Source organism: Emys orbicularis, chromosome 1 (assembly GCF_028017835.1).
Source record: "Emys orbicularis isolate rEmyOrb1 chromosome 1, rEmyOrb1.hap1, whole genome shotgun sequence".
In the NCBI taxonomy this organism is placed as follows: domain Eukaryota; kingdom Metazoa; phylum Chordata; order Testudines; family Emydidae; genus Emys; species Emys orbicularis.
Window position 1 is genome coordinate 140103485 of NC_088683.1, and position 15591 is coordinate 140119075.

General features: G+C 46.4%; 1 protein-coding gene across 1 annotated transcript; it reads right to left on the reverse strand.

The window, feature by feature from the left end:
- Nucleotides 1–671: 671 nt before the first annotated feature.
- LOC135895325 (very long chain fatty acid elongase 4-like) lies at nt 672–15059 on the reverse strand. Its single transcript, XM_065423398.1, has 8 exons — nt 15042–15059; nt 11257–11323; nt 8332–8519; nt 6347–6427; nt 5306–5365; nt 3491–3605; nt 2491–2618; nt 672–842 (listed from the first exon to the last, which is right to left on the reverse strand). Exons 1-8 carry the CDS (start codon nt 15057–15059, stop codon nt 672–674), a joined length of 828 nt encoding a protein of 275 aa, XP_065279470.1.
- Nucleotides 15060–15591: the final 532 nt, after the last annotated feature.

Sequence of the window (15591 nt, forward strand, 5' to 3'; positions counted from 1 at the left end):
ATTTCTTACTTAGGATGAAGGTTGGTGCTGGGTTGACAGCTCTGGAGACCGATGCCCTTTGTTGAGCCAGAGAGCAGGTGCAGCAGCAGAGCAAGTTTCTTGTGGTGAGTACCTGATTCTCCTCTCTCTTATACTGATGTAAACTGAAGTCAGTGGGGTTACACGCTTGTGAAAGAGAGAGCAGGATGAAGTCCACTCTCTGTTCGTGTGCTCCGGATATGGTGGGATTAGAATATGGAGATAGAATATGTGCTCCCTGATATGGAGGGATGACAAGCGAATACATTCTCGAATCCCAGTGAGTTCCTGGCCTCTGCTGTTACTCGTAACAAATATGCCAACTGTGCTTCGGACACTTACTCACTAGCACTGGACTTGAGACAAACAACCAGTTTCACACAGGCCACCAAATGTTGATGACTATCATTATCTATCAGCTTGGCTTGTATTTGCACCAATGTTCAATAAGCAAACACCTCAGTACACCATTACTCGTCTTCTGAGCCCTCTAGTTCCTTTTCCCTTCCCAAATGATAATGATAAAGCAAACAAGAATCTGCTTCTATGATCCTCCCTCAACCTCTCCAAATGCACCTTCTAAGTGGAATTGAGGTAGAGACAGTGGAGTATATGTGAATTCCAGCAATGTCCTCAGACCATGCCCCTCTCCTTCATCTTAGTTTCTCCCACTTCCCCCTGGTGTAGGTCCAGTAGTAGAAGTTTAGGAAGAGAACAATGAGGCTGAGGATGTAGAGGAAGACTGCAACATTGAAGCCATCGGGGAATGGGCACTTTGTGAAGAGGTTATAGGAGGAGTGAACGGCGATGGCCACAAACTGGCACTGCCAGGGGGAAAAAAAACAGAAGCAGGATTAGAGATGCTACATAGCAAAATAGTCAAGCTAAATCTGACTATTGGTCCATCCAGTCCAGCATCCCTTCACTAGTCACATCACAACAGACTATTGGTCCACTCAGTCCAGAACAAGCCTTCTTTTAGACTGGAGTAGGTCAGATATCCCATCTCCCATCTTAGTGGAAGAAACCATTTATTCACCAAGTCCAATATTCGGCTTCTACCATACTGAAGGATATCATGGGTCCATGAAGTACTGGATACTGCCCACTGCCACAGGGGAGCAGGAAATTAGTTCATAAAGTTTAGTATCCTGCCCCATGCCATACAAGAGCAGATCACTAGTCAGTCTTCTGTTGTGTCCCTTCTCTGCTACTGTCCAGTAACTGATGCTTTGGGATAGGTGTCTGAGGGTAAGGAGAATCATTCCTTTCACCAGATGGTGTTCAGATTATACCTTTAAGCATCTGAATTGAGAGCCCTTTACATTTTAGCTTAGCGAGTATAACTGCAGCTATTACTCTTATTCATATAAGCATCAATCCATTTTTTATCTTACTAAGCCATTCGCCTTAATATCTCGCAGCGTGGAGTCCTATACATTGAATGTATGTTGTGTAAACACGTATTTCCTATGCTCTGTTCTGTATTTTTTAATCTTTCGTTCATGCAGTGACTTCTTGTCCCTGTATTACAGCACAGGGTAAATAAGAGCTCCGAACCAGGCTTCTTTACACCCTTTATTATTTTAACTTTACAGCATCTCCTCTTACTCTTCTTTGGTAACTAAATAATCCTAGTCTTCATAATCTCTCTTTGTATGGAATTAACTCCCTGCTCCCCCAGGCACATGGCTCTAATCATTGCCCTTCTCTGGACTATTTCTATTTATGTTGTAGCCTTAAGCAACCAGAGCAACACACGGTTGAAATGTCAGGATTTGCCACATCCTCAGAGATGAGAAAAGGAGAAAGCCAAGAGAAAACAATTTAGAAGGAGCTATGGCCTACTATTTGTTTTTTGTTTTGTTTTTTAAACCTGGGTGCATACAATCTAAATCCATACTAAGGAATCAAAATAAAAGGAGGTCTGATTTCCACAGTTACTGGACAACCACAGCTCTCACAAACTTCAGTGATCACTCAACACTTCCACGCAAAGAAAATCAAGCTACTTGTTAAGGACTTCGGGGGGAATGGGGGAAGGTGGGGTATGGAGCCAGCTACCATACACAAGAAGTCAAGTCTTCCTGATGAGGAATCAGTGATTGGAATGATCTTTCCCCAGAGTCCCTGGCTGAAATGTACTATGCTGCGATGCAGAAAACTCTTCTTATAAATTGGGGTGGGGAGAGCAATGGACATGTAAAAGTCTTCTGTCTGTTTTCTTCCCCTCATGGGGATAAGGCTTTTCTAGAAAAAGTCACTGTAGGTATTGAAATGTCTCTTGGCTTACTCCTGAGTACCACTCAACCCAGACTTCTCCCTGATCAGTTGCAGTAGGACACCTAGGGAGATGGCCATTCCAGTAGGTTGGACCAGGGATGAGAGAGCCAGGGAGGGGACAGACAGAAAACTGGTGCCACCTTATCCCAGGTCTGGAGTGGGAGGAGGTAGATGTATGAAATTAATTACCAGCTGCAGGATGGTGAGATAGCGTTTCCACCACAGGTAGCGCTGCATTTGTGGTCCCAGGCTGGCCAGCCCATAATACAGGTACATGAAGATGTGCACAAAGGAGTTCAACATCCCAATGAAGAAGGCTGTGGGATAGAGAATACAGGAAAGCAGGAAGAACAAGGCACACAGAGTCTATGAGACTCGTCCTCCTGTACTGACAGACACAGTCCCCTAGGTGACATGTCCAAAATATTGTCCCCTTGTGACCCATACATGTGTGACACCCTTCAGTTCCTGAATGCCCTAGAAACATGACTCTTCATCCTATACCGTCTCACACCCTCCAAGGAGCACCCTATGCCACCCTGCTCCCTCTGTGTGGGCTGCAGCCATGACTGGTTTCTAGAAGGGACAGACAGGAGGTCCAAAGACAGAAGAGGGAATGCTAGATTAGATATTGCAGATCACTCAGATATCAAGACCTTTTACAAAGCTGCTTCCCATGCAAAAGCACCATGAATTCCTATGCCAAGCTTGGCTCTATAGTTCTAGCATTGTGCATTAGGGTGGGTTAGTGAGAGGGGGCAGTCAGGCTAGACAGGGGGTGGGGAATAGTCTGGATATGAGCTGGAGAGTGAATGGGACAGTCTGGATCTGGGCACAACAGTGAATGGGACAGGCCCTAGCTGAACAGAGAATGAGGGCAGTCCTGCTCCGGGAAGGAAAACAAGAAGGTGCAAACTTAGGCCTTGAACTTGGTGTTCTCATTTCTGTCTGGGCAGTGAATGGGGCAGTCTTGTCTTGGATGAGACAGTGATTAGAACAGTCTAGAGGCGGACAGGACAGTCCAAAAAAGCACCCAACAGGTGTCAGTCGTGATACCCTCGTCTCTCACTACCGAAGTGGATAATGTGCAGTGAGGTTTCTGTCCACTAGCCAGTCAAGATGCAGGGTTCAAATTATCTCCAGAACAAGAGAGAGGGAGACAAAGTATGCCCAGTGAAATGAAGCTTACCCTGTCCTCCAGGCACGTATTTGACACCAGCCCACCAGTTGAAAAGCATGGTGCCATGATGATACACATGCAGGAAAGTCACCTGCTCAGGCTTCTTGCGCAGAATGAAGAAGACCTGAAAGAAGTCAGAAGAGAGAAAGTCTTGAATTCTTCCGTATTTTTAGACAGGGCCTAGAAGTGCAAGGGGCTACGGGTAGCCAGCGCTTGACCTGAAGCACCGCAACTCCATTCTGCTTGCATCTTGGTGACATATCATCCTTCCCTTTAGAAGCCAAGCTGAGCACTGGCAAATCCAACACACACATGGACCTTATGCTATTTGGAAGGGGAGAGGCCAAAGGACAGTGCCTCTTCCACAAAGCCTCAGCCATCTGTACCTTGGGCTTCCACTGCAGACTCTCTCAGTGGTTACCCACACAGATGGGCTCAAGACATGACATCTGGATCCAGACCTGAGCCTCCAGGTAGCTTGGAGGTATCTGGATCTGGGGTTTTGTTTGAGGTCCACAATGCAGAAGCAGAGGTTACATGCCTACTAGCACTGGGGACAGATCTCCAGGGGAGGCATCACATTGAGCAGCCAAGCTCTGATGGTGTTCCCATTAGGAAAGAGGATGATATCAACCAGTTATATGCTGCTTTGTCACTACCAGGAAGAACTGCTTTCTGGGCAGTGGTGAATGGGGGAACAGCCCCTATCTGCTACTCAGAATGCAGAGGGGTAGTCCAGCCCATTAGCCATGCAACTTTCACTCCTTCAAATCGATCCAGTTCGTAGGCAGTCCCTACACTAATAAAATCTGGGCATAGAATCAAAGTATTCCCCAGCCAGGATCGGTTCTAGGGGTTCTAGGCAATCCAGCAAACACCCTGCCCTTGCTGACCAGTTCCCCCTGTAGGGTCCAGTCTGCCATTTGAGTGCAAGGGAAGGTGCGGTATATTACTATGGAGCAGTTGGCATTCATGATGGAAATTCAAGGTAAGTCAAAACTCACCCGGGACACAAACCCTTATCCCAGGATCAGTGGCCTGGAATAATCTCATCTTGTCAATGCACATGCAGCAATGGAGACTCTGGGGCATACGCCTACATAGTCCTAGGCTGTTTACTCTTCAGCTTAACATCATACTTTAGTCAGAAGGACAATGACTAGGCTGGGTCTATTGCAAAATGGGCAGACGCTACAACAGACTTGACCAATTGGTGAAATTAACCCTGCACCCACATTTGGGGACTGGACTCTCCCAGTGTGTGGGTGTGTAACCTCACCAGTCCCTCTCCCACCCACCCACTGCTCAGGTTCAGATTTCGCCTCTTGGCCCTGCATGAACCCCTGGTACTCTGAGTTATCTAAACATCAGAAAGTGTGTTTGTGTAAAGGGGGCTGATCCTAGATTTATAGGGAATGTCCACTCAGAGAATATGATGCCAGGTATGCAGTCATTGGGACAGAGAAGGCTCAGCCAATGTTTGTAAGGAAACTTACTGGGCTGATGCCAGTGGCAAGGCTAGAGGCTTGAAGGCAAGTGGTTTCCATATGACATTACCCTGAAGCTGTGCCCTCATCCCATGATAGTATCAGCATTATTCCCTGAAGTGGGCAGACACTCTGTGTGTGTGTGTGTGTGTGTGTGTGTGAGAGAGAGAGAGAGAGAGAGAGAGTGAAAGTGAGCGTGTACTGAAAGGCATCAGCCACATACAGAATAAATACAGTGCATTGGCCTTGGCACTATGTCTTTGTCACGAGGGGGCTCAGAGCCAGCACAATTTATTACAGAGCCTCAGCCCTGTTATTTTGGCCAGGCCCACCTTACCGTATCAAGCAGCTCAATGACTTTGGAGAAGAAGAACCACCAACACACTCTCGCCATCTGCTGGAAAAGACAAGGAAATGCCATGTGATACTGAGACAAAAGTCCTTGCTCAACACATAGCTATCTATCGTAGGGAACGTCTACACTTAAAACACTACAGCAGCACAGCTGCGCCGTTGTAGTGCTTCAGTGTAAACACTCACTACAGTGACAGCAGGGGTTCTCCCATTGCTGTAGTTAATCTGCCTCCCCGAGAGATGGAAGGAGGCATTTGGAATAATTCTTCTAAGCGCTGTCTACACTGGGGGTTAGCCTGGCATAGCTATGTCTCTCAGGGAGGTGGATTTTTCACACCCCTGAGAGACGTAGCTATGCCGATGTATGTTTTCAGTACATTGTCCCCTGACGGTCATATACTGCTGCCCTTCTTCATAGTATCTGACTGCCTTCTACATAAAATCTATAGGCATAGTGAAGTTCCTAGTGGACTTTATGGATCTCCCTTTTCACAGGGTAAAAATTCAGCCTACTTTATTTATTTTGGTTAGTTGATTTGTTTGTTTATTTTTGGTGGGGCAAGGGCGGAGTATCATTTCACTGATTGCCAAGTATTTTCAGTCTCATGGCAAAGCAGTGGACTCATCAGCATGGGAGGCAGGCTCAAGCCACAAATCCAGATCCACACCTGTACTCATTTGAAGTTTGGCTGTATTTGCAGACAAATAGGAATATGGTAAAACCACAGAATTATCAAAAAAAAAAATCATGGATTTTTTAATGAAAATTACTGAATCCATAAGCCCTTATGAAACAGGTAGAAAATACAGACTTATCCATGTGCCATGAGTTAGAGAGATTCCTTGAGTGCTGAAGTAAATCATTTAGTAAAATGGATTTGAAAGTAAGGGACTAGGAGCAAAGGCCTTCTTAGGACATGCAAAGGTAGCCAGAGTGCAGTTTGGCACCAGTCTTCCAGCAAAGCAACCCATCTATCTCTGAAGAATGAGAGCGACCCAAGACTAGTTCTGTATGAAACTGTACCCTCATTCCCAACTTGCTTCTGGTGTAATCCACTGGCTGACACAGGTAACTATAGTTGGCCAAGACTGAAGTTACCAGGAACTGAAAGAAAAGAAAAAAAAACTAATAAGAGAAACCCATTCTCTGTCCTGCATCTATTCAATCTTTCATATTTCCTTAGTCCCAAGGAGATTTACACTCTAAAGCTAGGTAACCAGTCCCAATCCAGCACAGGCTGGTAGTGATTCAAATTCATCACTACAGAAAAAATATCTGTAAATATTTGTAGCTATCTGTCAGAATCTGAAAGTTAATTTCTATATGATCATGTTCGTTACCCTTTGCTGCAGATATTTGAGTGCTTGAGCTTTTCTAGAATGAACAGTGAAGTATAAGCTTGAGAATTCTCTGAAAACAAATTTTGAATTGTGTATTGGATTGTAAACTTAATTGTTCATTTTGTGTTGGTAAATTGCATTAGTCATCTAATCAGGGAGCTGAAATCATACCACATGGCCCGACCAAGGATGAGAAGTGAATATTAACTTTTACCTGATTGTGAGCAATCTTTAGGACTAGAACTGTTTGATAAATAAATTTGCAATTCTTTCTGAATAAGTGTGAGAATTTCATGATCCTTCTGAAAACAGTAAATAAAAAGCCATGTTCATTAGTTAGATCATTCATTTCAAATGTACTCAGCTCTAGTCATTTGATGGGTATTCAGTGGCCCACATGTAAAGAGTTGGTAGATCTCAGTTCAGTTTCTAATGGAAAGTTGCCCATTCACACACACACTCCCCAACAACAATAAAAATAAACATCCCTTCCACTGCCAGTGGCATTAATTTGCACCCTGGTTGGAGGTCTCAGCAAACATGATTGCAAGAGTTTGGAAAATAAAATTCCTCTCACACCCTCAGAGATGGACCTGGTCAGGCTGAGGCACAATGTAGGGGACAAATGTACATCATGTGTTCTGTAGCTGCTACATAGCGGATTTTATATTCCAGGTTTGTCATTCAGAGACCTTTCAGAAGCATTACTTCTCTAAAACTTGAAGGGACGGTGTATTAAGGAAGGTTGAAACATGGGAGAAATTGTGTTTGCCATATAGGGTATGTCTATACTACAACTAAAAACCTATGGCTGGCCCAGGCGTGCGGGGCTCAGGCTAAGGGGCTGTTTAACTGTGGTGCAGACATTCAGGATCAGGCTTCAGCCTGGGCTCTGGGAGCCTGAGAGGTGGGAGGGTCCCAGAGCTCAGGCTGCAGCGCGAGCCAGAACATCTACACTGCAATTAAGCATCCCCTTAGCCTAGCCCGAGTTAGTGGGCACAGGCCAGCCATGGGTTTTTAGTTAAGGTATAGACATACCCCATGTTGCAACCTTCCCTAACGCGGGTGTCTAATTGCAGTATAGAAATACCCATAAAGCAGTGGTTCTCAAACATATTTGATCGCACCCCCTTCTTTGTATCTGTAGTAGTTTATGCCTCCCCCACCCCCTTCTGGGCACCCGGCCAGCAGCTGCCACTCTTCGGCCACCCAGTTCTGAAGGCAGAGTGGAGAGCGGCAGCTGCTGGCCGGGCGCCCAGCTCTGAAGTCAGTGCCACCACCCGCAGCAGCACAGAAGTATGGGTGGCAATACCATACCACCCTTACTTCTGCGCTGCTGCTGGCAGCAGTGCTGCCATCAGAGCTGAGCGCCCAGCCAGCAGCCGCTGCTCTCCAGCCACCCAGCTCTGAATGTGCGCAGTAAGTTTTTTCCCCCTAAAGCTTCTCACGCCCCCACCCAGAATACATTCTGTGCCCCCTCATTTTGAGAACCTCTGCCATGGAGGCTTCACCACAATACATATTTAACTGAGTAGACTGTGCCCTCTAGTGGCAGAATGAAAACATATCACAGTCACCTGTTCATCAGAGAAGGAATTTAAAGGGCTCCTGCTTCAAATCCCCCCTGCCAAAATGTTTATCCAAATGGAGCTGATCCATTATCCTTACCTCATAGAACATATAGATTGACAGAGCCACCAGGGTCAAATTATAGGCAGTCAGCAGACCCTTTAGCCTCAGTGGCTCCCACTTCTGCATGAGGCGTGGTCCCAGTGCCACAAATAAGAGGTAGAGGGTGAAGAGCAGGGTGACTGGAAGTGGAGAGTAAACCAGGAGCCAGGGGTCTGTCCTTGGGTCTGCAAAGCAAAACACATTGCACAGAAGCAAAGAACAGTGTGGCTTGTGGGCCTCGAGAGGGAAATAGACTTTATATCTAAATAAATGGCTCCTGTCCTGGATTTTAATTTATCCCCTCCATCCCTGCCAATGAATGTCAGCCCTCACCCATTATGCCAGGGCTGAAGATCCACACAACACAGCCAGTTTGGTTCCTTTCTTTTCCATCCTTGAGTTCCACACCAGTAGCATAGCTAGCGGGGTGCAGGGGAAGCAGCCGCTTCCCCTGCCTTTCCAAAAGCAGCCGGAGGAGCGAGGGGGGTGCAGCCATGGGGGGGTGGCGGGCGTGGGGGGGGGGGCGCGGCATGCGGCCCGCAGCGCGGCCAGCAGCCGCAGCCGGAGGAGCGGGGGGGAGGGACACCACGGGGGTGGCACGGCAGGGCCGGAGGAGCCATGGGGGGGGAGGGGCGGTGCGGCCAGAGGAGGAGCCAAGGGGGGCGCCTTTTTTATGTTTGCTCCCCCTGCTCTTAGAAGCTGGCTACGCCACTGTTCCACATGCAGCTCTACCAATGGCCCTCAATCCTGCCCTGCAGGCCCCCTGCTATTCCAGTCCTGGGCTCCCCATGCAGCTCTGCCAATGGCCCTCAATCCTGCCCTGCAGCCCCCCAGCTATTCCAGTCCTGGGCTCCCCACACAGCTCTGCCAATGCCCCTCAATCCTGGCCCTCAGCTGAACGTCAGCCCTCACCCATTATGCCAGGGCTGAAGATCCACACAACACAGCCAGTTTGGTTCCTTTCTTTTCCATCCTTGAGTTCCACATGCAGCTCTACCAATGGCCCTCAATCCTGCCCCGCAGGCCTCCTGCTATTCCAGTCCTGGGCTCCCCACACAGCTCTGCCAATGCCCCTCAATCCTGGCCCTCAGCTGCCCCTGCTATTCCAGTCCTAGGCTCCCCACACAGCTCTGCCAATGCCTCTCAATATTGCCCTGAAGCCCTCCTGCTATTCCAGTGCTGGGTTCCCCACACATATAGCTCTGCCAATGAACGTCAGCTCTCATCCATTATGCCAGCGCTGAAGATCCACATGCTCCGCAGTACTGACCTTCCTAACACCCTGCCCTTCAGATCTCCTGTCTACACAGATATCCACTTGCAGGGTCCCTTGTTACTCCTGTCATGGACTCTGACGCTGGAACTCTTCTAATATTCTACTTCTGAGTTCCACAGTCTGTCAGTGCTCCTAAATCTCCACTCAGAATCCCATCTGCTATTCCAGTCCTGGGACCCACACAGCTCTGGCAGCATGCCTCTCAACTTGCCTGTAGAATTCCCTCTCTTTTAATCCTGAGCCCCCTCTTCAGCTCTGCCACTCAAAGCTGCTGAAGACAGATTTGAACCTTCTCTTGTTATCCCAATCCTGGGCCAGCACACAGAGCTGCCAATACACCTTAATTCTGATCTGCAGCATATTCCATTCCTGACATGTCATGCTACTCTGCAGCACCTCCTGTTATTCCAGTCCTGGGTCTCTCCTAAGTATACCCTGATAACTCTGCAAACATTGTGCAGTGGTTTGTCTCAACATTTCACTTGTTACCCGAGGTAGGATTGTACCTGGGTCTTCAGAAGTCAAAACCTGAGCTCTAATCACCTGGTCTATCAAGCCTGACCATGACATACCAATGCACATTTTAAGATGTCACTTTACACGATATTTCAGAGTTTACAAGCAGCAAGGTGTACTTCTTGCTGGACAGACTTTCAGAGCCCCACGCTGAACCCATAAAGGGCTGCCTTCTTTAACCTTAAACCAGTGTCAAGAAAAAAGTTATATTAACTGTAGTTTGTACCCCAAATGCATTCAGAAACCAAAAACAATTCTTTAACATTTTAGGTTAAAAGACTTTATCTAAACAGCAAATTGAAAGAAAGAAGTTTCATTCCGTGTGAGCCAATATGCAATATTCACACATCCCTGGAATACCTTCTACTTAGGGTGACGATATGCAGCAACCACTGTTGCTGCAATGCATTATCAGTTAGCAGATGCAACGCCTAAAACAGCATAGCTGGATAGCCACTAGTTCATGAGGCGTCACAACATACATCCTCGTGGGGTATAACATTACCCCACACATGTATTATCAATTCTAACATGCAAGTTACATTTATGCAAAAAACCGTAGCTTGTTTTGTGTGAGAGACAGTTACCAGTATTACAATACAAGATAGATATTGTCACTGGAAGCAAACATGTATACGTAGAACTACTAAAAATACAGTATAACAGTGCAACATGTTTGGAGTACACTTGTACCTCACACACTTTTTGATGCAGAAAAAGTATTTTTTATGCTAAATTAAAATGTTCACTGAATTGTGTACATGTGCCTAGGGGACAATGTCTAAAACAGTATAATTGGAGGGCTACTATTTCATGAGTTATCACAACATGTATGCTTGTGGGACACATTAGCCTACAAATGTGGATGAGGGTTAAAGAGTTTTCCTTCGCAAGAACAAAGATGCTTAAATCCCTTCCCTCATCCCACAAGCTGGTGTTTCCGTGGGCTACAGCTCAGGGCTCTAAAGAAGCTCAAGATCTTGGTAGGGAAAAGTGAGATTTTGCCATGTATCCAAGGAAAGGAAGTGAGTTCAAGAAGGGGATGATTCTTATTAATGGTTTGTACTTTCCATAGTGCCACCTAATGGCATCCTTGGCCAATTCCCATACAAGGCAGCTTCTCCACCTACCTCCATTTTCAAGGGCCCAGTTGTAGAACTCTTGAATTTTCTGCCAAATTGAAGCCATCCCGGATCCCTGAATGGAAAGCAAAATGAGATTGAACCTTGTCTGTGATCTCCTAACCCCATTTATGCCACTCCAGGCTCCAAGTCCTGCAGTGTGCAGAGACTTCTGGTTACTCATAGACACGATTTAAGGACTCAAGCTGGTCAAAAAAAATGTGTGTGGGGGGGGAAGAGAATTAGCAATTAAAAAATAAAATTTAAAATTGTGTTGAAATTTCAACAAATTTTCTTAGAATTATGGAAGTGTTAGGCTGGAAAGGACCTAGAGAGGCCATTTAGTGCAGCCTCCTCAGACCAGATATACCTAGACCGTTCCTGATAGTCTAAATATTCTTAAAAACTTCCTGCGATGGTTGATAGGACAAGAAGATCCAGGACTTCTGCTCTGCTCCAGGCAGGAGTGTGTCTAGGTGTAGTTCTCTGTATGTGCTGAGCAGGCATAGCTGGATGCTTGAAATGTGGGCTAGTGGGTGTGCTTGCCACGGTGTTCAACTGGGGAAAAGGTATTCAAAAATATGCTGGTTTTTTAAAGGGGAAGGAGCGGATTCTGGTGTGTGTGACTCCTGGGCAATGGAGTTCAGAATGGAGTGGCTACTGTTGTGGGGACAGGGGCATTTTTGAACAGCTGCTGGAGGACTGTTAGAGTTGCCACAGGTAATTCAGTGTCTATGCTAGCACTACGTTGGATGGAAGAAGGTAGACTTTGTCTTTGCGTTATTGGGGGTGTTGTTATTACATTGATGTAACTGGGTGCCTGCATCACAACTTCCCTTGGAAGCCTGTTCCAATGCTTAGCTATTCTTATAGTTAGAAAGTTTTCCCCATTATCTAACAATCTCTCTTGCTGCAGTTTAAGCTAATTATTCTTGTCCTATCTTCAGTGGACCTGGAAAACAACAGATCAAGATTCCCTTTATAATAGTCTTCAAATATGGGCTGTTACTGGGTCAGTCTTCTTTTCTCAAGACTAAACATGCCCAGTGTTTTAACATTTCCTCATAGATCAGGTTTTCTAAACCTTTTATCATTTTTGTTGCTCTCCTCTAGAATCTCTCCAATTTATCCACATCTTTCTTTAAATGTGTTACCCAGAATTGGATAAAGTACTCTAGCTGAGTTCTCACCAGTGCCGAGTAGAGTGGTACAATTACCTCCTGTGTTTTGCATACCACACTCCCATTAATATACCCCAGAATAATATTAGCCTTTTTAGTAACTGCATCATACAATGGATCTCAAATTGAGTATGAGTTTAATCCTCAGAGCCTTTTCAGCAGTACTACCACCTAGCCAGTTATTCCCCATGTTGTATTGGGCATTTGATTTTTTTCTTCCCACTTGTCTTTATTGAATTTCATCTTGTTGAATTCAGACCAATTCTCCAATTTGTCAAGGTGTTTTGAATTCTAATCCTGTCCTCCAAAGTGTTTGCAGTCCCTCCTCTCTTGGTGTTATCTCTGCAAATTTTATAAACACACCCTCCACTCCAAGTCATTAATGAAAATATTGACTAGTACTTGACCCAGGACTGACCCCTGTGGCACCCCACTAGATACATCCCCCCAGTTTACTAGAGAATCACTGACAATCTGCTTTGAGTATGTTTAATCTGGACCACATTTCCCTAGTTTGCTTATGAGAATATCATATGGGACTGTGCCAACTGCCTTACTAAAAATCAAGCTATATCACATCTACAGCTTCCCCCATCCACTAGGCCAGAAACCCGTTAAAGAAGGAGATTGGGTTGGTAATTTTGACCATCTCTATAACCAGGTTAAAAAAAAATGGAGGGAAAATGTCATGAAAATTTAGTCTAATTTTGGTGGGGGAGGGTCACTACATTTTGTTGCAATTTCAACATTTTAAATATTTTGTCTACCTGCACTCAGGACACTAGAGCTTTGGTCCCAAGGTGATGACGGGCAAAGTGTGTGAAAGGTCCAAGAGATGAACAGAGTGTGCTATACTGTACCCTGTGGAGGGGGATGCGGGTGGGGATCACTGAAGCAATGTATCCCTTTTCGTTAGCTCACATGGCAAAATAGTCACTCTGGGACAAACACACAATCATCGCTTTACACACCTGTCACAGACTCACTCAGACAGATTTATCACCTGCTGCAACTCCAGTCAGAGCAGGGGTGAATTTGACTTCTTGACGCCTACTCTGCACAGTTGTACTGTTTTACCTATACTGGTGTACATAAAGTGGAATGTGTTAAGGGCTCCCCTTGCCAGTAATTCCAGATTCCCACCACTTGCTTTGCGAGGAAGACCTCTCCTACAGCCTTTGGGGAGGCAGGAATTGACCCAGAAATCACTCCCAGCTCTGTCATCAGTAACAAATCAGCTTTATCGGTCCCCTTCATCAGCTAACACACAGTCCCAGCGACCATCCCCCGCATCAGCCACTCAGTCACTGACCAGGGTTCTTCTTCCCTTTGGGTTCTGGCTTCATTTCATGTATGCTGCAAGCAGATCAGTGTGGTCACACGCTCAGTCTGCTCCCTGGGCTGGTCCCCAGACTCTCAGCTTGCTATGTCACTCCAGCAGCAGTAGCAGCTGGTGCCTTCTCCAGTAGCCTGAGCAGCCCCTTCTTAAATGGCAATCCCACCCTCCAGTCACAGGAGGACTGGTAGATGCAAGTAGGCACAGGATTTTCTGCCAGTTCTCTAGCCAACCAGTGGTGTGGTGAGGGTGGAGAGACCAGCTTCTCCTTTCTGCTTATCCCCAGCTGACCAGGGCTCCAGGGTCAGAGCCAGCCTTCCCAGCACTGCTATTTATCTGTGGAGGTGGGTTCCACAGCGACAACAGCTGCAGCTCTGTCCGCATACAGGTGCTTTATACTGGTATAATTGTATCTACACTAGGGGTTGTGCAGGTGCAACTATTTCAGGGCGGGGGAGGGGTGAGGAACGACACCTCTGACTGACATAGCTATACTAGTACAAAAATTAGGACTAGACCAGGCCTGACACTATGGGCCAAATACTGTTCTCGTTTACATCATTGCAAATCTGGAGGAAAACCATTACAGTTAAAGATCTCATTACAGATTTACATTGGTGAAACAGAGCCAAATTTGGCTCTCCCTATTTAGGTGTTTATAGCACTCCTAACACCTGAGAACCTAAATGCAATCTGACAGGCACCCAGTCACACCCTAAAATGTACATAGCAATCACACTCAAAGACACACACAAGGCTCTTTCTCTCTCCCACACATGTAGCAATCACACGCACCTCCACTTTCATTTTTTCATTCTCACACACGCTTCCCCCCTCCCCCGGCATTGATGCCCTCTGACACACTCACTTATATACACACTGTGACACAAAAGGTACACACTCACATCACCTGAACAGAATTCTCCAGCAGAGATCTGTCAAGGGATTAACAGCAGACTCTGAGTCAAACCAAGGAGGATTTCCTTGTGGTTATTTATACACACACACACACACTTTACACACAGCTCAGCTTGCTCCACTCCAGCTCTTTTTCTCTCAAACAGTGAGCTGAACCCCCAAGCAAAAGAGAACCCCATTACACAGAGCAGACTTACCCTTCCAGGGAAGATGCTGTAACTTCTCTCTTTTTCCAGGAATACTGTCAGGGTGCAGAAATCTTTCTAGTCCCTCCTGATACACCCCAGAGACAGCAGAACAAAGAGCTGCCAGGGTCTGTGCCGTTGAGCAGGCACCGTGCCACATTTCCCTCTCCTCACCTGAAGAAGGTGTCTCATCCGCTGGGTTCCCACACAGATGCTCTGAATTCTGGCTCCTTGACAAGATTCAGGGTGTGGTGTTCACCACCAGTGACTGTGAGCTGCAAACACCACCATTGCTGAAGGCCGTCTCTGACTTTGCCTGATCTGGAGTTACATCACATTCCCCTCCCCCACTCATTTTACTGCTCCTCACGTGCTTTGTCAGATTAAGGGACTGGAAGGACTGAGAAAACAAAGGTTGAATTGGGCTGAGCTTCCATAGGAATGAACCTCTGACCTTCGGCCTCGTGCCTGGGAATGATGCCAAGTCTTCATGTTTAGAACCATGAAAGCCTTCTGTATTCTGACTCAGGGGCATGCTTTGGCAGCTTTTCAACCCCTGAGAGATGGGGAAGGGTGGGGCGACTCGATTGGGGAAAACTGGAAAAAGTACTATTGGCAGCACTCTTACAGAGCTTCCCCCACCCCACTCCTTGAGGATTTGTTCAATGGGATTTTCCATCTCCAAAAGTGAGAAGTCCAAATCAGATGATGACAGCGGAGAAAG

Coding starts and splice junctions, on each gene's coding strand:
- LOC135895325 (XM_065423398.1), bottom strand. Junction 5,366..6,346: donor GAAGCAAGTTGGGAATGAGG/GTACAGTTTCAT, acceptor TGTCTTTTCCAG/CAGATGGCGAGAGTGTGTTG. Junction 2,619..3,490: donor ATACGTGCCTGGAGGACAGG/GTAAGCTTCATT, acceptor TCTATCCCACAG/CCTTCTTCATTGGGATGTTG.